Here is a 27,034-nt window from a genome sequence, read left to right as displayed (position 1 = left end):
TTGGCTTGGGGCAGTGCAGCTGAAAGCAGGGGAGGATAGGAGCCATTCCAGGCAGATAAATATCCTGTGAATAAGCTTAGAATAAGGAATGAAAGTGTTCAGGGGAAAGGTGAGGGTAGCCTGGAAGGGTAGAGAAGTTCCACTGAGGCAGGTTTAGGGGGCTAGGATAAGGAGTTTGGACTTGACCGTCCAGCCAATAGGGGAAACAATACTATCGGAGCAACTCTGATCTGAGGTGTCAGGAGGAATAGACTGAGACGAGGAGGAGGTGGAGAACACAGCTAAGGTGAGGCTCCAGTAAGGAGGCTGACTGTGGTGTGGGTTCCAGGGACATTCTGATGAGGATGGGGTTCAGTGCCTCTGGCTAGTGTGGCAGATGGGATGGCAGGAGCAACAGCACCACCACTATGGTCCTCCAGCTAAGAGTCACTCTGGACAGCCAGAGGGACAGAGGAAACTGACTCCACATCATCCCTCTTCTTCTCCTCTGCAGTCAGGCTCCTCAGATGGAAGCGTCAACATTCATGCTCCTCCAGCCCCCCAAAGAAAATTAAAGACTATGAGTCTGGTATCCATACAGAAAGAAAGATGCTAGCCCCTACCCAACCGAAAGTTCAGGATTCCAGACACAAGATCCTGAAGGGACCTCACCTGTCAGCGAGAAGTGACAGAATTTTAGAATAGCAAGGGCTCCTGGAAGGCTCCTCAGGGACCATGTCACCTACCAGTTTTCAAAATGGGTTCCATACAGCAGTAGGGACCACTGTACATAAAGGGGATGTGGATGGGACCAAAACAACTCTGCTTTTTCATGCCTCACATATTGAATTTCCCAGAAAGGTTGTATTCCAGATCAAAGGGTCCCTACCACGTCTGAGACCACTGACAATCCAACACCTTCCTTCATCTGCTGAAGCTCACCAAACTCTGCATTCCCTTTTTGGTCACCTTCATCAATTTTATAATGACTCAGTTAACGTTTATATTTCCTGGGCAGCCTCACAAGATTAGGGCAACGCTGTTCCCATTCACTTCAGGATTCCCAGATCCTGGTACAAAACGCACCACGAGGTAGGTGCTCCATTAGCATCTACTGAATAGAGCTACGACTGAAAGAGGATGGAGGTGGTTTTCAGTACGACACTGGCAGAGCCATGGTTACTCAAGCCTGGGCCACACCCAGTTGTTGCAGGCCACCGAGCTTGGGCCTGCAGTGACAGGGCATCGTTGGCTCCTCTGCTCAGAGTTCCCAGCTACCTGTGGCAGGGCTTTGAGTCTGTGCCCCAGCTTTTCCCATGCCGCTGTCTCCAGCCTGCATCCTGTGTTTGAGTAATGGTTCAAACTCATCAAGGGCACCCACTGCATCACAGCTGTCCTTGGCCAGCACCAAGCCTGGCCAAGATATACACTCAGCACTGCCCTTCTGCTTCTCTTCACCAAATTCCTGATCTTTTAAAAACATGTGGCAAGTCTTTGAAAACACAGTTGGGAACGCACAGATGGTAAAGTGACTGCACTAGAAAAATTCTCCATCCTGGGAAGTCTCTGATGAATCTCCCAGGAGTGATTTTTTTTTTTTCTTTTTTTCCTGCTTGGTTCTCATTTCTTTTCTTCTCTCTAAAATGAGAAGGTTGGCCTCAATCAACCCCCAAGGATGGCATCAATGTTCCATGTAGTTGTAGGAAAAGGACTGCTGACATGTATAAACAAGGAATCACATCACAGGTACCAACTGTGGTTTCATTCCGCATCTCTGAGCCCAAACACCTGTAGAACCAGACTTCCTGTCCAGATTTGCAGACATCACACAGCATCATCCAGAGTGAGCTGGAGATGCAGGAGAGGGCTCACTGTTGATTTTGCATGAGATTCCAGTGATTTCAACAACTATAAAAAGTGTGTGTGTGTGTGTGTGAAATGACTCAGTTGAGCAGTGAAACTCTCAGAATGACCTTTCTGAGGCCAGTCTCAACCCAGTTTCTTGATGTCACCACATAGGCCTTTTTTCCACAAGGCAACTCAGTTCCAGGACTCCTCAAAAATATCTGAAGCCTTATAAGTTAAAATTATCGGCTATAAAACATGAAAAGAAAACTGAAAAACCATAATTAATAACTATGTAATTAATCCATGCCATGAAGTCAACATCATGAACTGTTGGTTTCAATTTTCATAAGAGTTTCATTATAGTTGGGGGTAGGGATAGGGAGGCCGCTTAGATTTTTCTCCTTTTGTAAGAATTCCTGAGGACACATGATAACAATAGAGAAATCAAGCCCACCATAAAACAGGTGAGATACACACACAGCAGAATAATTCCCAAAGCAAAACCAGTACAATTTTTTTCCAGCCGTAACACAAGTTTAATGGAGTATGTTTGGGTATGACATGGGATGGTTCCTCCATAGATAGGGTGGCTGGCTACACAATTTTGGAAGATGTTAAAACTACTTACATGACAGTCTAAAAAATTTTAGCTATTAAAACTCAGAAGTTACAGCAGAAATTTGATTTCTGACAATATGCTGAGCTAATGTAGGTACTTGTGCATGCACATACACATGTGTGCATGTACATGCGTGCACACACACACACAGAGTGACTGCCTGTTTCCCTGGTCTCTGTTACGGTAACAACTATTGATACTTTCCCTTGCTTCATCCAAATGCAAACAAACTGAAGGTTTCCTTGATATATGATGTACAATCAATAAACTCCTACTACTCTTTTTATAGAAAACTCATTTTACTCTAAGGCAAACATGATGAGTGATTAAGATTCATAACAGAGACACTGTGAATGGAATATATAAGGATTTCTGGTTGTGATAGTCCTTGCAATGGAAAGCTTTTGGCAAACCGAAGACCTGGCTGGGCTCATGTCTCCCACTGGTCACGCCCATTTTTCCAGGTGCCCAGTGCAATACTGGGCAGCCCCTTTGGTGTGGTGACAGAATGGATTTTACAGCTAAGCTGAGGCACTCTGGCGTGTGAGCTGCTATGCTTGTGTTTTCCTTCAGAAACAGTGAGCTGAGGCTGAGCTTGAGCTTCCTCTAGAAAGACCCACTATGGGAGAGGCTCAAGTAGCCCATGATGGAAGCTTCTTCCTCTGGGGCCAGTGGGAAGCTGGCGAAGGGGCTGTCTGCAGAGCCCACAGAAGCTCTGATGATCCACAAGTCACTTCCTCCCACGGTCCCTTCTCTTCTTTCTGAGTGGATGATCCATGGACTTCCTGACCTTCAAGTAGCAGCATCTGAAGTACAAATCAAAATGGTCTTGGGGTCCCTCCTACAGCTGTAAATGGAAAGGTGGGGACCAAGGTTGGACTCAAGGTTCCACTGAGTTGTGAGAGGATGCAGTGGGGGGACAAAAAGTTCCATACATCCAAAGGTTGGGGGATCCAAAGACTGGGGTAACCTCTACATCCAGATGAGTCCTCAGATGCGGCCCCTGTATACTCTTCACACACTCCTTTGGGATATTCAATCCAAGTGCTCAAAATATTTGAGCACCAAGAATGCTCATGGAGTGGTACTGGAAAGCACAGAAGCAGTTCTGCACTAGGACTCAGACGCTCAATGCCGCCACTTACTTGGTGATCTTGGACAAGACCCTTCACTTCTCCCATCCTCAGCTGCCCCATATACAACAGTAGGGTATGAACACCTACCCACCCTACTACACAGGGCTGTCACGAATATTAATGAAAATAGTTGATGGGGCTTTGCAAACTGTGCAAGCCTAAAGAACTGGGATACTAACAAGGCACTGGAGGATTCAAAAGTACAGCCAGTGCAGCCTGAGAAAGAGTAAAACATTCCTTCCTGTTGCCCCATGGGACCCCTCCTCAGTTCCACTCAGGTGAGTTTGTTCCCTTGGGAAAGGGGAAGAAGAGGCAGGCCTTGGCCACTCAATAGGAACATTAGGTGAAATCTGCTCAGAGAAAGTATTTGAATCGATAAGTGTCACACTGTGCTTTCTAATCACAAAACTGGACCAGACACTGGCAGTGGTGTGTGCTTTTCCTCTTATAGCAGAGCCTGACACCTAGTAGATACTGAATTATTTCCCAAAAGAAAAACTAAAGGGAAAAAGGAGAGAGATCCCCTCCCAAAGAAAAAAAAAGACATCCACAAAAAACAAGTCATAAGGGAGAGCATTAGACAAAGGTTGCAATATCTTTACAACGCCACACTGCCCATCTGATTAAATTAATTGATTGTTCAGCTAGTGGCTGATTCCCCTACATCCCCTACCCTCAGAATTAACCAGACACAGTCTAGACACAGTCTTAGCGTCATCAGAATATTTAAGGAATTTTCAGTGGGTCACATGGCCTCCTTGTTATAGTCAGCCAGCTCGGTTAAGGGGCAAGCCTGTGGATAACACGCCACATGGGAATCCCACCTCCTGTACCCACCCTGCGTGGCCTTCCCTGGATTTGCAGTGGAACTAACAACACTGATCTCATCAGTGGAGCTGGAGGGATTAATGAGAGAACACCAGGAAACTGCTCAGCATAGATCCTGGCACCTGAACACCTCCATAAAGGGGACCCAGGGGTTAGTCACATCTAAGGAAAGGAAACAAAGCCAAGTTTCTTCTTTTTTTTCTGGGGCAGCATAGCATCATGGAGAGACACCAATTTGGGGGGTTCAGGGAGCTGAGGCAAGCCCCTGCCACCACGTGAAGTCAGAACTTTCTACCTCTAAAGCTCGGGACCTTGTCTCACCCACCAAGCTTGCTCATCTGCCAGCGGCTCTGTGGCTCCATACATCTATTCACCCCCCTGGTTCTCAGGTGTCTGGTTTGCAAAACCTGCCTGATCCCCAGGCTGAGCTGCCCCAGGAGAGCTGGGCAGGCTCCTTCCAGCTCAAAGATCCAAGAGTCTCTGCAGACACGGCTTTCAACTCTGAATTAGAGCAAGGTGCCATCTCACAGGAAGACATCGGGTATAAAGGAATAATGAACAATCATTCCCTTTCCGTTCTTCAAAGAGAAGCAAGCTTTGAAAAGGAGAGATTCTCCGAGCAGAGAATTCAGAAACAGAGGAAGATGCCCAGCCAGTTAGCCAATGGTTAGCGCCAGGTTCCTGGCTTGCCTGTTAATGCAGTTCCATGGATTTGTGGTTCATTTTACATACCACAAATATTGATTAGGTGCCCACTACGTGTTGGGTTGGAGAAGGCAATGGCACCCCACTCCAGCAGTCTTGCCTAGAAAATCCCATGGATGGAGGAGCCTGGTAGGCTGCAGTCCATGGGGTCTCTAAGAGTCGGAGATGACTGAGCGACTTCACTTTCACTTTCATACATTGGAGAAGGAAATGGCAACCCACTCCAGTGTTCTTGCCTGGAGAATCCCAGGGGCAGGAGAGCCTGGTGGGCTGACATCTATGGGGTCACACAGAGTCAGACACGACTGAAGTGACTTAGCAGCAGCAGTATGTGTTGGGTGATGGTGGTAAACGATCACACAAATGCACTTGCTTGCGTGGAGCTTACATTCTATGACCTCCTTCATCCATTGAACAAATGTACTTAAGAGCATACAATGTGCCAGATGCAGTACCAGAGACACAAAGATGAAGAAGATAGAGTCTGATCTATAAGGATTAATAGGTGAGGAAATTATTCCATATAACCTGGGACTTCCCTGGTGGTCCAGTGGCTAAGACCCTGTACTCCCAATGTAGGGGGCCTGATTCCACCCCTGGTCAGGGAACTAAATCCCACATGCTGCAACTAAGACCTGCTGCAGCCAAATATATTAAAAAAAAAAAAAAAAAAAAAAACAACCTGATGAGTGCTATAATAATAGAGGTTTCAGATGACTAGAGAATGATAATACCAACAATAACAGCTGACATGCATCGAGCACCCACTATCCCAAACTAAGTGCATATAAATGTCATGTCATTTTATTTTATCCCGAAAATACTCCTATGAGGTGGGCACTCTTACAGGGGAGAAAGCTGACCGAGAAGACCTTGCTCAGTTGCCAGGAGTGGATGGCACTGGGATGGGCCCAGACTTCTGGTCTCAGTGGTTACATGACATGACATAACATGTTGTGTGTGTGCTCAGCCACTCAGTCATGTCTGACTCTTTGCGACCCCATGGACTGTAACCCACCAGGTTCCCCTGTCCATGGGATTTTCCAGGCAAGAATACTGGAGTGGGTTTCCATTTCCTACTCCAGGGGATCTTCCTGACCCAGGTATCGAAACCATGTCTCTGGCGTCTCCTGCATTGGCAGGCAGACTCTCTGGCACTGAACCACTCGGGAAGCCCATACCATGTTGACTACTCTCCATAGCATCAACCAGATTAGATTTTTGGTGAGTAAATAACTTAACAACCCCTAAGTCACAATATCCCAAAGTCACTGCCTTCTACATTGGGATTTAGGAATTCAGGACTGATTCTTTCTGTTTATGTAAAATTGATTTAGCCACAAAACTCCTTAGGGGGGAAAATGCATATTTCTTTAATACAGAGGCAAGCCAGTTTAAACTTCAGACCTTTGAAGACCACGGGTGAATGTGCCGACTTCGACAAATGAAAGCAAGCACTTTGGCACGGAATGCTGGCAAGTGTCTGGCTGGACAGGATTATTTTAGGTTCAGAGGTAGCTTTGTTAGCAGAGTTCTACCTCTGCTCCCTCGTATCAGAAATGCCACCTGGGAGGTGAGGATGAGGCAGTGGAGGAGGACAAAAAAAGAACTTTGCATCAGGCAGTGAGCAGAATTGCAAATAAGGAGGATATAGAAAGAAAAGTCACATCTAACACTGAAGTATCTGGCTGTTGGACCCTGCATTCTACCAGCTCTGCTTCTTTCCAGCATTTGTTCCTCTAGTTCCCCTTTTCTCTTTCCCAATTCTCTTGGGTCCTGGAGCTCTACAGGGTTCCAAGCACAGCACTTAGCTTCCTCCCTGCTCCCCACTCCACCTGGCTCAGTGCTTCTCCCGAGCCTCAGCAGGACACACTCTCCTGACTAGTCTCCCGGCCAAAGTCAAAGCACATTCCGTGATCCCTGCTCCCTGGGTAGCTTGAGCTTCCTGAGATGTCAGAGCAGGAGGGATTTGCTAATCCTTCAGGCCAGTGCTTTACAAACTTACTCTAGCAACAGACTCCCTTTTACAAATGCATTTTATGCAAAAGTCCAATATAAAAACAGATGAATGGGTAGCAACTCTGAGGAAGTGTAGGGGTAGGGGATGGGAAGCCTCCCCATGTGACCCCTACAGATAAGGCCCTCTATAGGACTCTAAGACTTAAAAAAAAAAAAAAAAAAAAAGGTCAAGATCCATGAGAACCCAGACTAAAGTCACTGATTTGGCCTAATTCCCACAGGTTGGATCCCTAGGTGAGGAAGACCCTCTGGAGTAGGAGATGGCAACCTGCTCCAGTAGTTTTGTCTGGAAAATTCCATGGACAGAGGAGCCTGGTGTGCTACAATCTGCTGCTGCTACTGCTAAGTCGCTTCAGTCGTGTCCGACTCTGTGCAACCCCATAGACGGCAGCCCACCAGGCTCTCCTGTCCCTGGGATTCTCCAGGCAAGAACACTGGAGTGGGTTGCCATTTCCTTCTCCTGCTACAATCTAGGAGATCACAAAGAGTTGGACACAACTGAGCATGCACGCACACACAAGCACACACAACCTCTGTCTATAGATGACATGCTGAGGCCATTTTGCCTTCATCCTCTTGAGAAAACATCCCAAACATCCTTCTGGTTCACTATGGTTAGTGTGGTTCCCATTAAGCACATTGATGCTGCTTGTTCACTGGGCCAAGAAACAGTGCCCAGGGGTACCAGGTAGAAATACCCCCACAGCCCAGGATACAATGGTGGGAACCACCTCTCATGTCACATGACACAGCTGATCACTTTCTCATAGATATTTTCTTCTGTTGACTTTCAGCATATTTCTAGCTCTTCTTCTTACTGGCTGCTCCTTCTCCATCTCCTTTGCTGGTCTTCCTCTTCTGCTCAGACCAAGGAAAGGCTCAGTCCTTGGTGCTCTGGTCTCTTCTACATTCACTCCTTAGGTGACCTGGTCCTGTCTCATGGTTTTAAAAACTACTCACAATCTCCCAGCTCCCAAGTTTGTATCCCTAAACCTTCCTCTCTCCTGAACATTAGCCATGACTGTCCAACTAACACCTGACATCTCCACCTGGATGTCTGAAAGGCATCTCAAACTTAGCAGAGCCCCATCTGGACTTCTGATCTTTCCACTGTGTCAAACCTGCTCTTTCCAAATCTTCCCCTCCTAGTATATGGCAACTTGATTCTTCCTGTTATTCAGACTAAACCCTGGAGGCACCCTTTTTTTTCCCAATTTATCCACCCCACCCGCACATCCTTTGTTTTCTATGGCTGCAACTCTGTTTGTAAATAAGTAGTTCATTTGTACTGTTTTTTAGATTTAACATATAAGTGATGTGTTATGATACTTGTCTTTCTGTATTTGACTTACTTCACTTAGTATGATCATCTCTAGGTCCATCCATGTTGCTGAAAATGGCATTATTTCATTCTTTTGAATCAGCAACACCCCACTGTATATGTACACCACATCTTTATCCATTCATCTGTTGATGGAGACTTAGGATGCTTCCACGTCTTGGCTACTGCAAATACTGCCAGTCTGAACTGCATGTATCTTTTTGAATTTGAGTTTTCATCTCTTCTGAATATATACCCAGGGGTGGGATTGCTGGATCATACAGCAACTCTGTTTTTAAAGGAACTTCCAAACTGTTTTCCACAGTGGCTGCACCAATTCACATTCCCACCAACAGTGTAGGGAGGTTCTCTTTTCTCCACACCCTCCCTGGAGGAACCCCTGTTGTTCTTTCGTTCTCTCACACTCCATACCCAATGCGGCCATGACATCTCGCTGACTCCTCCTTTCCATTATGGCCCAAATCCAAGCACCTCCACTGCTACCAGCCCAGGCCACCATCATCTCCCGCCTGCATTGCTGTAAGAGCCTCTATACACTAGTCTCCCTGCCTCCCGCTCCTCTAGCCTCCATTCTCAACCAACAGCCAACGTGTTTCTTTTTAAATCTTCAGTCAGATCTTCAAATCCTGACTCAGTATTCTACAGTGAACTTTCTAGTTCACTAAAAACAAAAGCCAAAGTCTACGGTAGCCCATAAGGGCCTACTTAGCCTGGCGCCTCAGGACTCTCTGCTTCTCTGTCTTATCCCTGGCTCACTCACTTCTCTACACTACAATGGCTTCTTTGCTATTCCTGCCTCAGGGCCTTTGCACTGGCTGTTCTCTCTGCCTGGAACACTCTCCTCACCTTCTTCACCTTTCTCTGCACCAACATCACATGGTCAGTGAGACAACCCTAACCACACTATTTATAATTATGACTCACCATCCCCAGCCCTCCAGATCCCCCTTGCTCTGATTTATTTTTTCCATGCTGCTGCTGCTGCTGCTAAGTCGCTTCAGTCGTGTCCGACTCTGTGTGACCCCATAGACAACAGCCCACCAGGCTCCCCCGTCCCTGGGATTCTCCAGGCAAGAACACTGGAGTGGGCATGTATCAATTTCTAACATGTTTATGTTAGAAGTATGTTTATTATTTAGGGTCTTATGTTTATTATGTTTATTGTTTAGGGTCTTATGTTTATTATATTTATTGTTTAGGGTCTTATGTTTATTGTTTAGGGTCTCCTTATGTTTATTGTTTAGGGTCTCTTTCCACTAGAATGCAAGTTCTATGAAGGCAAGAATTTTTGTCTGTTTGAACACTGATGTATGTTATGTGCCCAGAACCATGCCTCCTCCATAATAGGCTCTCAATAAATATTTGTTGAATGAATGAAAAACAAATGATTACTTTGCAGCTTATAGATCACTTTCACATCTGATGATTCCTTTGAGACTCAAAACTCTGCTGGTTTTTTTTCAGATAAGAAAACAAGTTCAGAGAGGTTAAATAACTTGCCTGAGATCACACAGCTTGTTTTACAGTGGACCTCATACTCTATTCTGTCCTTAAACCCTCAGATGCCTCTGATTTAACCACACTGGCAACAGTCCCTCCAAGGCCCAGGCCCCACCCAGCTCTCTCCTTCTCCCCAGACTCATACCCCGCCATGCTGGGGACCACGTTTACAGGTTTAGGGATTATTTTTCCCCCAGAGGAGCATTTTGTACACTTTCCCTCAAATGAACTCATATCTGATTTCTAGGGACCATCTGACATAGACATCAGCTTCCAAGGCCAGCTTCTAACCCCAAGACCCTCCTCCCAAACACAGGAGGGACACTGATACACTTGCCACTCCCAACCTTCTGTGACACATGTATCATCATACCTGGACATTCTGTAAGGAATGAGAGAGGAGGTGCAGACAGCAGGAGGGGAGAGAAGTACTGCAAATCAAGAAAAGGCCCTCCTAGCCCTTTCTTAACAACCAGGGGCTGAAACGCGAGGTCACTGCTGCACCACTTAAAAACCGCTTCTACTCTCCTGCTGAGAAATTTCTTTTGGGCCTGAGCCACAGGAACAGCTACAGCAGCTCGTTTATTTCTGCCTCATCCATCACACTCTGAATTGTATATCTACTCATGATGACTCCTTTTTTTTTGCACAGACTACTGGGAAGCTCGAGGCAGCAAATCGTGGTTCTCAGGTCTTTGGATTCTAGTACTTACACGAGTGGCCCCCTGGTTCCCTGGTTCTCCTACTCACACATGGTAAACTGTAGCATTTCTTGGCTTCCATAACCATATAAGCCAAATCCTATAACAAATCTCCTCATATATGTGTGTGTGCACGTGTGTGCACGTGTGTGTGTGTGTGCTCAGTCGTCTCCAATGCTGTGTGACCCCATGGACTGTAGCCCACCAGGCTCCCCTGTCCATGTCATTTTCCAGTCAAGGATATTGGAGTGGGTTGCAATTTCCTACTCCAGGGGATCTTCCCTACCCAGGGATCATACCCTCGCCTTACGTCTCCTGCATTAGCAGGTGGATTCTTTACCACTACACTGCCTGGGAAGCCCATATGTATGTGTATGCTCTTCTGGTTCTGTTTCTCTGAACGGTTCTAACACTGTTAACTTTTACCATTACTTAGTGCTGGTAATGGTTTTCCAAAGTGTTGCCTCTTTTGACACTTGCAACCTTCTATGAATACCAGAACGTGGTAGCATCATGATTTCCTGTTCTTACACAAGGAAACTGAGGCTCAGAGGGGTCACCGACTGTCCAAGGTCACACAGCATGGGCACACCCTGCGAGGCCTGAACCGAGGTATTCCCACTCACTGGAAGGCTCATCGCCCCTCCTGCACCCCGCTATCCCCCACCCCAGGCTCCCAGCAGCCCCCAGGCATTCCACATGATACAGCCATCAGAGGCCATGAGATCACCACTTGCTCGTGGTCTGTTCCTTAATCCACAGTCCATGCTGGGAGGAAGGCAAACTTGGGGCAGCAACCAAATCAGCAACAGGAGTGGAAGCAGGTAAGAAGGGTGTGGAGGAGGTCAGGACACAGAGAGAGGTGGGGGGCCTCACACTGGCCCCTGGAACTGAGCCTTTGCTCCCTCGCCTGCACCAGCCTGCCCCAGTGATCTGAATATGAAGCAACAACAGACTAATCAACTGGCCCCCAAAATGGCAGCTGCAGGATGGAGAGACCAGGGTGGCAGGGGTTGGTGAGAAGGCTTCAAAAGACAGAGGAACAAGATACAGAATTCAGAGATGCCAACATGGGGAGGGGATGCCTGACTCTTCACCCCCACCCTCCCTGATGGCAAACTCCAGCACCAGAAGAGAATTTCACATCTTAACCCCAACCCCACACCAGGCTCCAAATGTCTGGTGGCCCTGTGCTGGCCACAACCACTCCTGGAAGCATGAGGGAGGGGCAGCTGCACTCACCTCACATCTGAGGAGGAGGCTTTGTCCTTGGGTCACATGAACCTCTCTTAAGTACTCCATTGGCCAAAAAGTTTGGGTTTTTATTAAGCTGAGATGGCAAAACCCAAACAAACTTTTTGGCCAATCCAATAGTTCCTGCCATGGGTGCAGTTTTACTTCTGGGTGATGTTTTGTGAATAAACAAGCTTGCCTCAGGTCTTCAAGCTGCACGAGGGCAGGAACCATGTGAAGTTTTGCTCACAAGCATGGACCCAGGCCCTGAGCCTCAAAGTCAGCCAAGAAAAGGCTGAAGGGCCTGAGGGAGGAGGCCAAGGGAGGGGAAACCATGTATTCATGAATGCTCCCCAGTATTTGACATTTTAGAGGTATTCAGAGAGAGAGGAGGTAATGTGTGTCTGCATGCTTCTGACATGCATCCTGACCCCCTGGCTGGCACTGTGAGCTGGATTAGGAAGAAACAATGATATACACTATCCCAAACCCCCTGCTGAACCCAAGCAACCTCAGCCTCCTTCAGGTTCCACTTACCCTGTAGAGCTGCTTCTCTGATTTGCTCTCAGATGTTCATCCACTGGGGAACCACTCACTTGATCTCGCCTTCTGAACACCTGAACTGCATAGTCACTGCTTCCCTTGGCCCAGCCACAAGCTAACGGAGACCTCTGCAAGCTTCTAGACTAGCATTCCTTCTGCTGTGAGATGCACGTAGAGTAAAACCCACAGTGTTACACCCAGGCTATAAATTAACCTCAAAAACTGCTGTCTGTTGACAAGACAGCCTCTCACCCCACTCTGCCTCCCAGGAGTGATCTGGTTTGGACGAGACAATGCATCACAGTGGAGGAGAGATGAGCTAAGAATCCAGAAAGCTGGGTTACTGGTCCAGCTCTGCCATGGAACCTTGTGACCATGGGGAAGGCAGTATCAGTATCTCACTCTGGGCCTCAGTATTCCCACCTGTAAAATATGAGAGGTGAACCAGAAGCTCCCTTGGCATGAAGCATGGCATGGGTAGGAGGCAGGTGCAATGTGAAGTCCTTCAGGCTCAAGTTCAAATCCCTGCTTTGCCATTTCTTGTCTCAGCAACTCTGAGAAAGTTACTGAGTGTTTGGTAGCCTCAGATTCTTCCTGTGTAAGATGGAAGTGATAACAGTACCTCACTGGCATTACTATGTTTACCCTTCCCTTCCTGTCTGCTCTTCAAACTGCTTTTTAAAGCACAAATCTGATCCCTCCTTGAAAAGTGAAAGTGTTAGCCACTCCGTCGTGCCTGAATCTTTGTGACCCTATGGACTGTAGCCCACCAGGATCCTCTGTCCATGGAATTTTCCAGGCAATAATACTAGAGTGGATAGCCTTTCCCATCTCCAGGGGATCTTCCTGACCCAGGGATTGAACCCAGATCTCCTGCATTGCAGGTGGATTCTTTACCATCTGAGCCACCTGGGGAACCCTCTCTACCTCCTTAAAAGCTTCTAAAGGCTCTCCAGTATCCTTGGAAAGACACAGACTCCTTATTCTGGAAGATGCTTACTCCAGCCTCTAACCGGCCCCCCTCACTTGCTTCTCCCGTTCCAGTCACACTGGCTGCTCTCCTCTTGCCATACTCCCTTCTGCTAAAGGCCCTTTGCACACTCTGTTTGCATACATGGAATACTTTGGTACCTTTTCAACCAAATATGCCATGCTTCAACCTCACTCAGGCCTCACTTCCTCACTCCTGACTACATCTAGAGCCTCAATAAAGACTCTTGCAGTCCCCTGTATCTCTCCTTTGTACCTACTGTCACAGTTGTAAATTTACATATGAATGATTGCTTTGGGGCTTCTTTAACAGTGACTGTTAAAGAACCCGCATGCCAATGCAGGAAACACAGGAGACACAGGTTCAATCTCTGGCCAGGAAGATCCCCTGGAGAAGGCAATGGCAATCCACTCCAGTATTCTTCCCTGGAAAATTTCATGGATAAAGGTGCCTAGCGGGCTACAGTCCATGCAGTCACAAAGAGTCAGACACGACTCAGCTCACACTAGAGGAAGGAAAAGGATTGTTTGATGACAAAACTAAGTTCTGCAGTCTCCATGAGGACAGAGACCATGTTGCTTAACATCTAACACAGTGCCTGTAGAAAAAAATTTTAATGAACATAATAAAATCCAACAATGCTGACATCTATTAAGCAATTTCTATATGCCAGTCACCCCCTAAAAGACTTTATTGTTTCTCTCATTTAACAAAAGGAAGACTGAGTTGCAGAGGCGTTAGGTAACTTGCCCAGTATCACACAGCTAGTAAGGTGTCAAATCATACAAGTCTGCTTACTGGAAAATTATTTAAAACCTTTCACTCAACAGAAGAAGCAGGGTACAGGGAACAGATCTTCAAGCAAGGAGGCTGACACTTCTTAAGCACTTCATCATCATCATAATTGCTAACAGACAATTGATGTATTCAGTTATGGTGTGTTCAATATTATTCTGAGGATTTTACATAAATTAACTCATCCTTCCAATGACCCTACAGGGCGAGTACTACCATTATCCTCATTTAACAGATGAGGAAACTGATGCTTAGAAAGATTAACTGGTTTGCCCACAGTTACCTGGCTTACAGGTAGTAGAGTGTGTGTGTGTGTCTGTGTGTTAGTTGCTCAGTCGTGTCCAACTCTTTGCAACCGCATGTACTATAGCCCACTAAGCTTCTCAGTCCATGGAATTCTCTATGTAAGAATACTGGAGTGAGTAGCCATTCCCTTCTCTGGGGATCTTCCCGACCCTGGGACTGAACCTGGGTCTCCTGCATTGCAGGCAGAAGTAAAAAGTGGGTCCACCTAATTCCAGAGCATCCCAGAAACAATCCTTTTCTAGGAAAACCCAGCCTGTGATTCCCAGGGAGGACAGATTTCCCACCAAGTTTCAGGTTTCTGCCTTCAGTTCTAATAAGCAGACTGAAGCTCCTTCTAGCACTGAGCCTACCCAGCTAAACAGGGTATGGACAGGTAAGGCCACAAAGCCACCCACTGTTCCAGGGCCTCAGCTGAGGAGGCTGCATAGCATCGTCATGAACAGTGACTCACAGGGCAGCCATGGAAAAGGAAGACAGTGGGGGCTAAAAAAAGACCTGTGACCACATATTATAGAGAGGACGATCATCAACCATGACCACCAGGGCAAGCCCCGCCTCCACTCCACACACATCCCTCCAGCTGCACTGGAATCCTGCTCTGGGATCCTCTCAGAGGCTCCTTTGAACTGGATTTTACCACTGGGCCTCAGCTGCTCAGAGAACAGGCTCTGAAGCCCCAATTCTAACTCTACCCCTCAGTAGCAATGGCATCTCAGACCAGTCATTGAACCCATCTGAGCCTCAGTTTCCTCCCCAATAAAATGGGGATAAGAAACACCCACTTCACAAGAACAGTATGGAGATGAAATGAGTTAATGTGTGTGTGAAAGGCCTCGCACAGTACTCAGCTCAGCAACTGTCAGTTACCCCCGTGGATGAAAGGAAGGGGGTGGCAAAGCGGAGAAGACAGGCATATAGTCCAATTTTCCTGGAGCACCCACTCTTTAGGGTTCACATATTACCTGTGCCTGAGAGCTTCACACCAATTCACTGTTCATCCACATAGCATCCCACTTCCAGAAGATGATGACGATAACAAGAAAAATCGACAAAGAATAACAGTTGTTAAATATGTACCATGTAGGAGACACTGGGGAAAACACTTTGCACTCATCACATTATTATTTAATATTACTTTGATCATCATAAGCATTTCATAAGGCAGTCCAGAGCCATACTGCCCACATTCAAATCTGACACAAATGCTTACTAGTTGTGTCAGCTTAGGTAAATTCTTTAAATTTCCTGTTCCTCAATTTCCTAATCTGTAAAATGGGGATAATAATAATAGCACATATTTCATAAAGTTGTGGCCAGGATTAAAACAGTTAATACATGATGGCAGAGATGTTTAGTGCCCGACCCAAAATTAATGCCCCTTTAACAGTGTAGAGTTGTGGCCAGGAGTGGCTGCCCTGATGGAAACCACAATTTCCAGTCCCTGATATCTTGTTGAGGCCATGTGACTAAACTCTGGTGTTTGGAATGTGGAAGGAATTAACATACCCACATCCAAGACTGTCCTATAAAAACCTCCCCATCATCCTTACTGTTGTCCCCAATCAAGGAATTTCCTGAGAGTCGCATATTCTAGATGGCAGACCCTCTATCAGATTCCATGAAACAGAGCATCTCCTTCCACTAGCTTCAACTGGACTCAACATGAATGAGAAAACAAGTTTGATTGTGTTCAGTTGCTGAAATGTTAGAATTTATCTGATGCAACAGCTTGCATTACCCTAACTAATAAAGAAACTGAAATTGACACTGGAAGTAGGGTCCTTATATATGTGGCATTGGCTTAGAAGTCAGATGGTGGGTTAAGATGTTCAAGGCTCGAAAACTGGAGCCTCATGTTTTGCAGCAGTGAAATGTTTAGTTAAACTGTCGCTATGATAATTTAGAAGGCAGAACTTATGCCTACTGAGCCTGTAAGCTCTAGGGAAAAAAAGATTGAAAAATAATGGTAAGAGAGTTTGCTGCTTGTTCTGGGCTAAGTTTAGCAAGATATTAGGGGAAGAGAAGATCGCAGGCATGAACTAGTCAGTTTGCACGTAAAATTGGGAAGGAGTAGTGCAGAAGACAGCTATTCCTAGATACTGAGCAATAAGAACAAAGATTGAGCAGACATCTAAGTGAAGCATCAGTTAGAACTGGACATGGAACAAAGACTGGTTCCAAATCGGGAAAGGAGTACGTCAAGGTTGTATATTATTACCCTGCTTATTTACCTTATATGCAGAGTACATCATGAGAAATGCTGGGCTGGATGAAGCACTAGCTGGACTCAAGATTGCCGGGAGAAATATCAATAACTTCAGATATGCAGATGACACCACCCTTACGGCAGAAAGTGAAGAAGAACTGAAGAGCCTCTTGATGAAAGTGAAAGAAGGGAGTGAAAAAGTTGGCTTAAAGCTCAACATTCAAAAAACTAAGATCATGGCATCCGGACCCATCATTTCATGGCAAATAGATGGAGAAACGGTGGAAACACTGGCAGACTTTATTTTCTGGGGGCTCCAAAATCACTGCAGATGGTGACTGCAGCCATGAAATAAAAAGACGCTTGCTCCTTGGAAGAAAAGTTATGACCAACCTAGACAGCACATTAAAAAGGAGAGACATTAACTTGCCAACAAAGGTCCATCTAGTCAAAGCTATGGTTTTTCCAGTAGTCATGTATGGATATGAGAGTTGGACTATAAAGAAAGCTGAGTGCCTAAGAATTGATGCTTTTGAACTGTGGTGTTGGAGAAGACTCTTGAGAGTCTCTTGGACTGCAAGGAGATCCAACCAGTCCATCCTAAAGGAAATCAGTCCTGAATATTCATTGGTAGGACTGATGCTGAAGCTGAAACTCCAATACTTTGGCCACCTGATGTGAAGAACAGACTCATTTGAAAAGACCATGATTCTGGAAAAGGTTGAAGGCGGGAGGAGAAGGGGATGACAGAGGATAAGATGGTTGGATGGCATTACCTACTCAATGGATGTGAGTTTGATTAAACTCTGGTAGTTGGTGATGGACTGGAAGGCCTGGCGTTGTGCAGTCCATGGGGTCACAAAAAGTCTGACATGACTGAGCGACTGAACTGAACTGAACCTAGTGAAATAAATGCCAGATACAGTGTATAAGGTTCCCACCTAAGCCTGATGGCCTCATTAAGTTGAGAGAGAAATAGAGGTTTGAGGTGAAGGAAGAAATAATCCAAACTGGAGAATTAGGTCTAGGAAAAAACTGGCTGCTGGTAAGCAAGATGTCATAGATGAAAATCCTACTGAGCTGTTGAGGGAATTGCATTGGCAAAATCTATGAGCCTAGATTTTAAAAATCTTTTACTGTTAAAGCATTAAAACAATCCTTGTGTTATGCAAAGTTGCTTCAGTCATGTCTGATTCTTTGCAATCCCATGGACTATATGTAGCCCACCAGGCTCCTCTGTCCATGGGATTCTCTAGGCAAGAATACTGGAGCAGGTTGCCATGCCCTCCTCCAGGGGATCTTCCCCACCCAGGGATCAAATTTGCATCTCTTATGTCTCCTGCATTGACAGATGGGTTCTTTACCACTAATGCCACCTGGGAAGCCCAAAACAATCCTTGGGCCCCTTAAAGTTCAAGGCAAAGACTAGATTACTAGATTTAGAGCCTCAAAGAGGTCATATTCCCTAAGACCCACTTCAAGGGTGGCCAAGAAGCATCAGGAACGATATTCCTCCTACAGAGCCACAAGTGTGAAGAACAATGAACTGGGAAATTGCTCTCAGAGAGGAGCAGAAGTGGGGCTTAAGCAAGGAAACCTCACCCATGGTCTGCGTGGCAGATTTCATAACTACTAGGGGCCAGTGACTTCTGTGTATCTCTCACTGCTGCCTCTTCCTAATGGGTTATCATCCGATACAGGCACAGAGGGGAAGATAATGAGTTTCTTTTGGATCCTGGGTCCCTGAACCATGAGGAGCCACATTCAACTCCATGGATAGGACAGGAATTCACCCAAAGATCCAGAACTTCAAGTTGAAAGTAGTGACTGGATAGAACATGAGGATCTTCCCTTAGAGGAAGGGAACCATGTTTTGTGTCTGAAAAGAAGGAAACACAGAGATATTTGGTGGTCAGAGGGCCTGTGACATATCTGGCCAGTGATATACAAATATGATGATGAAGGCTCCTTTCAGGCTTAGCCCATAACACCGTTCTTAAGATGCCCACACTCTCCTTCCTCTACCTATGGGCTGGATAAATGTCCAAAGAAGGCCCTAAAGGCCACAGGTTGAAGGTAAAGAAAGCACTCTCTCCAACAGTCTTGGTATTCAAATGACTCTCCAGTTCACTCCCACCACACTCCTCTCCCAATCAGTCTTTAGTGAGTAAGAAATGACTAGTCAGCCATTAAAAAGAATACATTTGAATCAGTTCTAATGAGGTGATGAAACTGGAGCCTGTTATACAGAGTGAAGTAAGTCAGAAAGAAAAACACCAATACAGTATACTAACGCATATATATGGAATTCAGAAAGATGGTAACGACAACCCTATATGCGAGACAGCAAAACACACACAGATGTATAGAACAGTCTTTTGGACTCTGTGGGAGAAGGCAAGGGTGGGATGATCTGAGAGAATAGCATTGAAACATGTATAGTATCATATGTGAAACAGATCACCAGTCCAGGTTCGATACATGAGATGGTGCTCAGGGCTGGTGCACTGGGATGACCCAGAGGGATAGGATGGGGAGGGAGGTGGGAGGGGGGTTCAAGATGGGGAACACATGTACACCCATGGCTGATTCATGTCAATGTATGGCAAAAATCACTACAATATTGTAATTAGCCTTCAATTAAAATAAATAAATTTTTTAAAAAAAGAAAGAAATGAACTTCTATTGTGTTAAGCTAAGATTTGGAGGTTGGTTTTTTATAACAGCTAATGTAACTATAACAATTATAATATATAGCACTCTTCGAACGGTGCTTGGCATATAATAAACACTGCACAAGTGTAGCTATTACTATTACAAAACCCATTTTACAAATAGGGAAACTTATGGGTGTGTCTGACTCCCAAGTCAATTACTATTTTATATTTACTTCTCAGTAAATGATAGCCAGATCCGTTTTATAGGTAAGTTTGGTGTCTGGCTCAAGGTCACAAATAACAACAGATCCAGAATTAGAGGCCTTTCTTAACTATTCAAAGGCCATTAGCCACCCCACCCCTTAACCCAGATCTCCAGGTTGGTCCCCTATTGTTTTATTTTGTTGTTATTTTTATGGTGTGTTTCAGGAAACACTCTACTTACAAATACTCCAGCACTGAACTGGTGAATCTGAATAGAAAACCAAGCAACCCTCCACTGACCCAAATTTCAAGTTTTAATTTACATTGAGTTAGTTAATTAAAAACGTGCTCTGTGAGCATAGACACTGACATGGCTGGCTGCTGAAATTGCTTTTGCAGTTCTTCACAAAAAGCTGGGTTTCTTATGGTTTCGTCCCGCACAGCAACCCTGTACTATGGAATAACTCAACCAGCTCGGGAGATCTGAGGGAAGATGGGTAGGGGGGGTGGATTTGGGGGATGATGGGTGGGCCAGGAAAACAGCTGAGTAAGCATTTGATCTATGGAGCAACAGAAAAGCAAAAGACCTGAACACCAGCTTACCCACCAAACCAGGGTTGGTGAGGTGAGGGCTCATGTTAATTAGTGTTTATAAAGTGATTGGGGATCCCAGAAGTGAATGAGACTATTCAAAATCCCCTTATTATTATTATCACCAGTCTGAATAATCTGTTTTTTAAGGAAGCCACTATTATCGAGTGCCTACTATGTGGCAGTTGCTTTCACACATCTGATCTAATTCTTTTAATCACCCTATGTGGTAGGTTTGGGTTTTCTTCCTTTTTTATGTCTTTTTTGGTTTTGCAATCCTCACTCTGCAGATGAGAAAAACAAATTTAGCAAAATTAAGTCACCTGCTAAAGAGTGGCAGAGCTGAAATCTGAGGTTAGACCTTTCTAAGTGTAAAGCCCTTCTCCCTTTCATCACACCACACTGCCTCTTGCAATCTTCTCTTCAAATTCTTTCTGCATTTAAAACAAAATTCCATCCAAGGATGCCTATGGCTCTTTTTATGTCTTCTTTTTTACTGAAGTGTAATTTGCAATACAGTGAAACACACATATCTTAAGTTTACAATGCAATGCATTTTGACAAAGGCACATACCTCTGAACCCACACCCCTATCAACAGAAGGATATTTCTATCACCCAGAAAGCTCCCTGGTGCCCCTTCACTAATGATGCCCCCCCCCTTTTTTTTTTAAAGAAATACAGTCAGTAAAATGAGCTACTTTCCTTTGATCAAGCCATCTATTTGTGACCTTCGCAATGAGGCTATGCGCATGAGGTTAATCTCTGAGGTGGGCGCACTGTCTTATTTGATGCTTTGAATATCAGGAAGGAAGATTCACATAAAATTCTGCACCCTGGTGGTTCCATCCACATTGAACACGTGGATAAGACAAAGATAACAGATACCATTCTGCCTGAATTATATGACTACCATCATCATTTTGGCCCCTAAAATATGTCATGCACCAGACTGTAATATTTATACAAATAATTTCATTTAATCCTCATAATTATTGCCTCTACTTTACAGCTGAGGAAATTGGGCTCAGAGTGATTAGGTATGATACATAAGAACACACAGCTAGAAAAATGTAAGCCTTGAAATTCAAATCCAGGATACCTGATTTCACAGGCTTTTACGAGTGAACTCCGGGAGTTGGTGATGGACAGGGAGGCCTGGTGTGCTGTAATTCATGGGGTCACATAGAGTCGGACACGACTGAGCAACTGAACTGAACTGAATTGATGGGTAAATTTTATATCTCAAAGGTGTAATGGGCTAATTATGATCATTCAACAAATAGTACCCAGAATTTACTGAGTGTTAGGTGCTGTGCTGAGTGATATGGAGAAAGATACAAAGATGATAAAGATACAGTCTCAACTGTTAGTGCCACAGTGCAATGGGGAGTCACTTAGAGCAAAGTCAGGGTCAAGATTCCCACAGGATGGGGAATGGGCTGTGGAAGGCCTAGGTTTTGGGGAGGGAAAAAGGGTTGCATCAAGGAAGGCCTCACAGAGATTCCAGAAAGACAGTTTTTGAACCAAGTCTTCAGGGATGAGTGAGAACTGGCCAGCTCTGATGGGGTTTAAGGTAAATGACTGCACAGACAATGGTGTGGTGAAGCACTTCTGTCTGTTCTTTATTGAGCTTTAGCAAAATCAATCAAGCCAAATTTTAAACCCCTTACTGAAATGCAACCCTCACTGAGTTGTCTTATCTATTTCCCCACATACTCTAAACAGCTGAGAGTCAATGAAAGAAAAAAACCAGCTTTGAAGAGTAAAACAGTCACCACAGAGTTCACACCCTAAGCTCACACGTGTGATTCTTGAGAGCCAGCAAGCCCTCACTGACAGCCAATTATCTTTTATTTTCTGAGTCAAGTCCCATGTGATCCATTTCCTGATTCTTCGGGTCATAGGTGCAGAAAATTAGAAAGGGGGACAGGTACAGAGATGGCAGTAAGAAGGGGCAACCAAGGTAGAAAGACTTGAAAAGATGATTCAAGGAATTCAGAATTCCACAGTTAGTTTCTGGATATCACTGTACAATATTATACAATAGCTTGCTCAACTCAACAGGCATCTAAGAAGCTGTGTACCAGGAGCTTAAATCCAGTTCTGCCCTGTACAGTTTGATAGGAACAAAAGGTGTATAACTTAAGATAGAAAGATTGTCAGGCTAAGAAGGGCCTCAGTTCAACTGCGTAGTTAATTAAGGGCAGCAAGGATGGCCTGAAGGCAGGGAATTCATCTGTCAGTAAAGAGCAAGACATTTATGTTTCCTGTGCCTCAATTTCCTCCTCTGTCTAGTGGGGATAACAGCAGTACCTTTCCAAGCGAATGCTGAGAGGTAAATGAGTCAATATACAGAGTGGTATTGAATGCACGTTAGCTGTTATTAGCTTGTACCGCTGCTTGCTCAGTGCCTAGATTAGTAACTGCTCAATAAATATTGATGAACAAATGAATTCAGGAATGAATAAATGATGCTACTGAGTTAAAGGGGGAGAAAGATTATGTACGGCCTGGGCTCCTTAATACGACTTGCAAATCAGAAAGAATGTCATGCAAAATAGTTGAAGAAACAGATTTGATGTTTAATGTATGTTTCAGATACCTAAAAAATTAATTGCTCATTTCTTACTGCTTCCTTCCATTTTTAACAAGCCCAAGGAAAAGAGATGGAGCCATCACAATGAAATTACAGTATATCTCATACTACAAGATGGTGGAAGGGGCCCTGAGACCTACGAGTTAAGCTCTGTGCTGTGGAAATGCTGCAATGGCAGCAAACCCCAACCACCACACACTCACCCTGCCCCAAACCAGCTCTGTGGTCTCCTCCTTCCTCAAATTATACTTACTCCAAAAAGGATAAACACAAAAACTGCCTTTAAAAGATGCTAAAGATCATAAAAGTAAAACCAACTTGAAAAAATATAGAGGCTGCTAAAACAGACAGACAGAGCTACAAGAGGACTTGGGAGTGTATTACAGATCCAGGCCTTCATTATATAGAAGAGGAGACTGAGGCCCAGAGAAGCAAAGTGAGTTATGACCCACAGTCACAACTTCAAGAGAATGGCCAACTCAGAGGTGAAGCAGGGCACCCAGATTCCCAAGTGAAGTGAAAGTGCAAATGGCTCAGTCCTGTCCCACTCTTTGTGATCCATGGACTGTAGTCCACTGAAGCCCGGCAGGCTCCTCTGTCCATGGAATTCTCCAGGCAAGAATATTGGAATGGGTAGCCATTCCCTTCTCCAGGGGATCTTCCCTACCCAGGGATCCAACCCGGGTCTCCTGCGCTGCAGGCAGATTCTTTACGTCTGAACCACCAGGGAAGCCAAACTGGAATCGAAAGGGGAATCCTTTTCTTCCCAAAGGAAACGGGAGTGGGAGGAGATTCCAGTAGGAACAGCAGGTAAGGGTTGGGGGGCGGGGAGGTAAGAACAGGGGCGGTGGGCTCACGCCGGTGGGAGGAAAATTAAGTCTCTCTGTACTTTTTGTGGGGGCAGGGTTTCAAACAGAAATTATCCAGTCCAAAGCTCCTGGGTTTTACAGGTGAATCCTTATTCTCCGCCAGAAGAAACGCACACAAAGACCAATGCCTTCTCCCAGGTGTTTCCATCTCATCAGGATTTCACAGGTACGGGTGGACCTGCATGGGAAGCCTTACAGGTACCCTCCCTTTAGAGGTTTCGCTCTCCAACAGGCAGCAGAGAGGGGGGGGCTTTGGCGAAGATGCGGGAGGAGTCTTGATGAGCATCAGGGGGGAGTTGCCAACTTGGCCCCACCACCCACAAGCGCGCGCGCGCACACACACACACACACTTTTTGCTTCTTCCTTCCCCTCCCCCAACGATGACCAAAGCCAGGTGAGGGGACTGACAATTGGAGATTCTGTTTCCAAAGGGCTTCTGCTGGAGCTGCTTGCTTCTGAGCACACCCACAGAAACACGCGCGGACGCGCGCACACAGACTCTCACAAATATGCACACACTCCCATGCACACACTTGGCACCCCCAGAGGCCGGGCCGCGCCCGCTGCATCTCTGCTTAGGCCCGGGGAAAACGACAGGCAGCAACATGAATGAAATCTGCCCAGAAAGACTGCATTTCAGCTCCAACCAAGCAGCCTCCAGCCAAACCGCCGAATATGTAACAAAGTTTTATTTCGCTTTTGGAGTCTCCAGTTACACTTCTACCATTTCCTGTGGAAAATTGAAGCTTTGAAGTGTCTAGCTCCGGCTTTCGCAGACAGGCAGGACCGCCAGCTCGAGCTCTCAAAAACAAACGCCCCGGCCCCACCCCCTCCGCCACCAGAACTGCAGGTTCAAACCCACCCAGCTCCGGCCTTCAAAATAGGGGGTGCGGAGAGAAATGACAGAACCTACTGGAAACCACCTCTTAAACCGGCAGTCTCCCCGGAACTCCGCCCCACTCCCATCCTGACGGGATCCCTTAAGCCAAGTGGTGACAGCCGCAGCTCCCAGACAGCCAACAGCGGCAAAAGCTGGGAGGTCTCCATCAGGGGGGTTGTCCATTGCGCAGCGCCCACCAGCTGTGAGCTCTGGCCTCAAAAACTGCCCCAGAAAAATTGCCCGTTCCACCCTCTCACCACGTACACCTTTCCCCGACTGTTTCTAGGCCGAGTGAGCTCTCAGTCTGCCTTTACAGCTACGGGGCGTCTCCTTCACCAGCTCACCGACGGCGTCCCGAGGGCGCCGGGAAGCAAGCGGAATCGGGCGGCTGAGGGAGAAAAGCGTCTCCTCCGGAGTCCCAGGGAGCCAAACTCCTTCGCCCGCGTATTTGTCATCTTTAAGGTCAAAAACAAAAAACAAAAACCCCACAGGGCTCTGGCAGAAATGTATACTAGGCGCAAATGATCGCCCCCCAAAGTGGCGCTGTGTTCTGCCTGCAGGAGGCAGCCGCCACTCCACCCGGAATCGCGGGCGGAACCGCAAGCTCTCTAGCTTGGGACGCTACCAACCGCGTAAAGTACGCGCAGCGCATCCCGAAAGCAGGAGGCACTAGGTGGGGTTTCTGGCCGTCTTCAGATCGGCGGTCCCCTCAGAGGTTTAAGAGCAGCGGGCGGCCGAAAGGACGCGGGAGGGGACCGAAGGGCCAACTTAGGAGAGAGTTGGACGCGTTGGATGGGAGGGGGCGGCACCCGCGCGACCACTTACCGCTGGCGTTCTTCCCGCAGATGAGGTGCTGGTAGGGCTGCAGCAGCCCCCAGATCTCGGAGTCGTTGTTGACCGTGTACTCCAGCGTCTCCACGGTGAACTTGGGCGCCTCGTGGAGCGCGTGGTGGTGGTGGTGGTGGTGGTTGGCGGCGGCTGCCGGTGGGGCTGCGGCGGCGGCGGCAGCAGCAGCGACGGTCGGCGGGGCGCAACAGCTGCTGCCTCCGCTGGCGCTGCTGGCTGCGCTGCAGGCGCCGCCGCTCGCCGCTCCCCCTCCGGGGACCTCCCGCTCCTTATCCGCCGCGGGGGCTGCTCCGGGGCCCGAGCCTTGGCCTGGGCCGGAGCTGGAGCCCGGGCCCAGGCCGCTGCAGCTCCTGGGCAGCCCGGAGGCCACGACCCGCGCGTAGATGTCCCGGAATAGGCTCTCCATGCAGGCCGTCAGGTAGATGGCTGCGTGCTCGTGGATGCGCAGCGCCACGCGGCTGTCCACCATCCAGCGGTACACGCGGCCCACAGAGAAGGTGAGGCCGCAGCGCGCCGATTTGCCGCGGCCCAGGCGGTCGCCACCGGCACTGCTCATGTTGTAGAGGGACAGCGCGGCCAGCGCGGCCGCCGTGCAGTGCGCCGCCAGGCCCCAGGACAGCACGATCTCCATGGCGCTCTGGATCTCATACTTGGTGCACTTGGCGAAGCGCAGGCTCAGGCGCTGTGCCTCCTTGGCGATGCGTACCAGCGCCCGGCTCACCAGCGTCGACAGCTTGGCCAGTGCGTCTTTAGGCAGGCCGCCGGGGGCCACCGGGCCTGCCCGGGGATCCCGTGAGCGCAGGAGCAACGCCTCCAGCTCCTGGAGGGTCCAGGGGACCTCGTCGAGGTCCGGCAGCAGCCGCGAGCAGTGCTGGCCGGCACAGTCCAGCCCCTCGGAGTCTTCCACCAGGGCAGTGTTGACAGTGTCAAAGCTGTTGTGCCGGCTGTGCATGGAGTCAGTTAGAGGCGGCCAGCAGCTCCCGCCATACGGGGACGCCGGGTGCGAGTCGGAACAGCACAGGGACAAGTTGGAGGAGCGCACTGAGTCCGCCGCGCCACCATAACCCGAGTCCAGCGTTAGATCCTCCAGCGTCCGCACCACCGGCTTCTTACCTCTCCTGGCCATCGCTGCGCCACTTCATGCCGCCGGGAAGCCAAGGGGAAGGAGCAGCGAGGAGCAGCGGGCGCCGGGGCGCGGGAAGAGCCGAGTCAGCGCCGCCTCGGCTCACTTTTCCACCAGCCGCTGCTACCAAGTGTGACTACTTTCGGATGCCTCCCCGAGCCGTCGCCGCTGGAATCCACAGGGCACACCAGGGAGTCATCTTCCAGAGCCCAGGCCGGATCTGGGGCGCGCTAAGGAGCGAGCCAGGCCGGGGTAGAGGCTCACGCCGGACTCGCCCCTTTCTTCCAAAATAAAATAAAAGTGTCTGATCCTCTCCCTACTGGGCCGGGCTGGGCGCAGAAGCCGCTGGACGCCGGCCTCGGTGTTCGTAGGACGGAAATTTACTCAGATGCCGCCGCGGCAGCAGCTCCGCCGGCAGCTGGCTCTTGGCTCTCGGCTCCCCGGTTCCCGGTTCCCGGGCCGGGGTTCACTCCGTGTTCGCCCGCCCGGCAAGGAAGAGCAGCAGCGACCGCGG

The 27,034-nt window shown here is 47.5% G+C and overlaps 1 protein-coding gene across 3 annotated transcripts in view; it reads right to left on the bottom strand.

Moving 5' to 3' along the window:
- Positions 1 to 26,523, bottom strand: part of ABTB3 (ankyrin repeat and BTB domain containing 3) — a 328,126-nt gene extending 301,603 nt beyond the window's left edge. For all 3 annotated transcript variants that reach the window (XM_061417216.1, XM_061417217.1, XM_061417218.1), the window contains exon 1: positions 25,377 to 26,523. In XM_061417216.1, coding sequence (XP_061273200.1) covers positions 25,377 to 26,523 — 1,147 coding nt within the window. The remainder of the gene's footprint in view (positions 1 to 25,376) is intronic.
- Between the last annotated feature and the right edge of the window lie 511 nt (positions 26,524 to 27,034).

This window comes from Bos javanicus, chromosome 5 (genome assembly GCF_032452875.1).
Source record: "Bos javanicus breed banteng chromosome 5, ARS-OSU_banteng_1.0, whole genome shotgun sequence".
NCBI lineage: Eukaryota > Metazoa > Chordata > Mammalia > Artiodactyla > Bovidae > Bos > Bos javanicus.
Note: the sequence above shows the minus strand (reverse complement) of the source record. Positions and strands in the feature narration are given on the sequence as shown.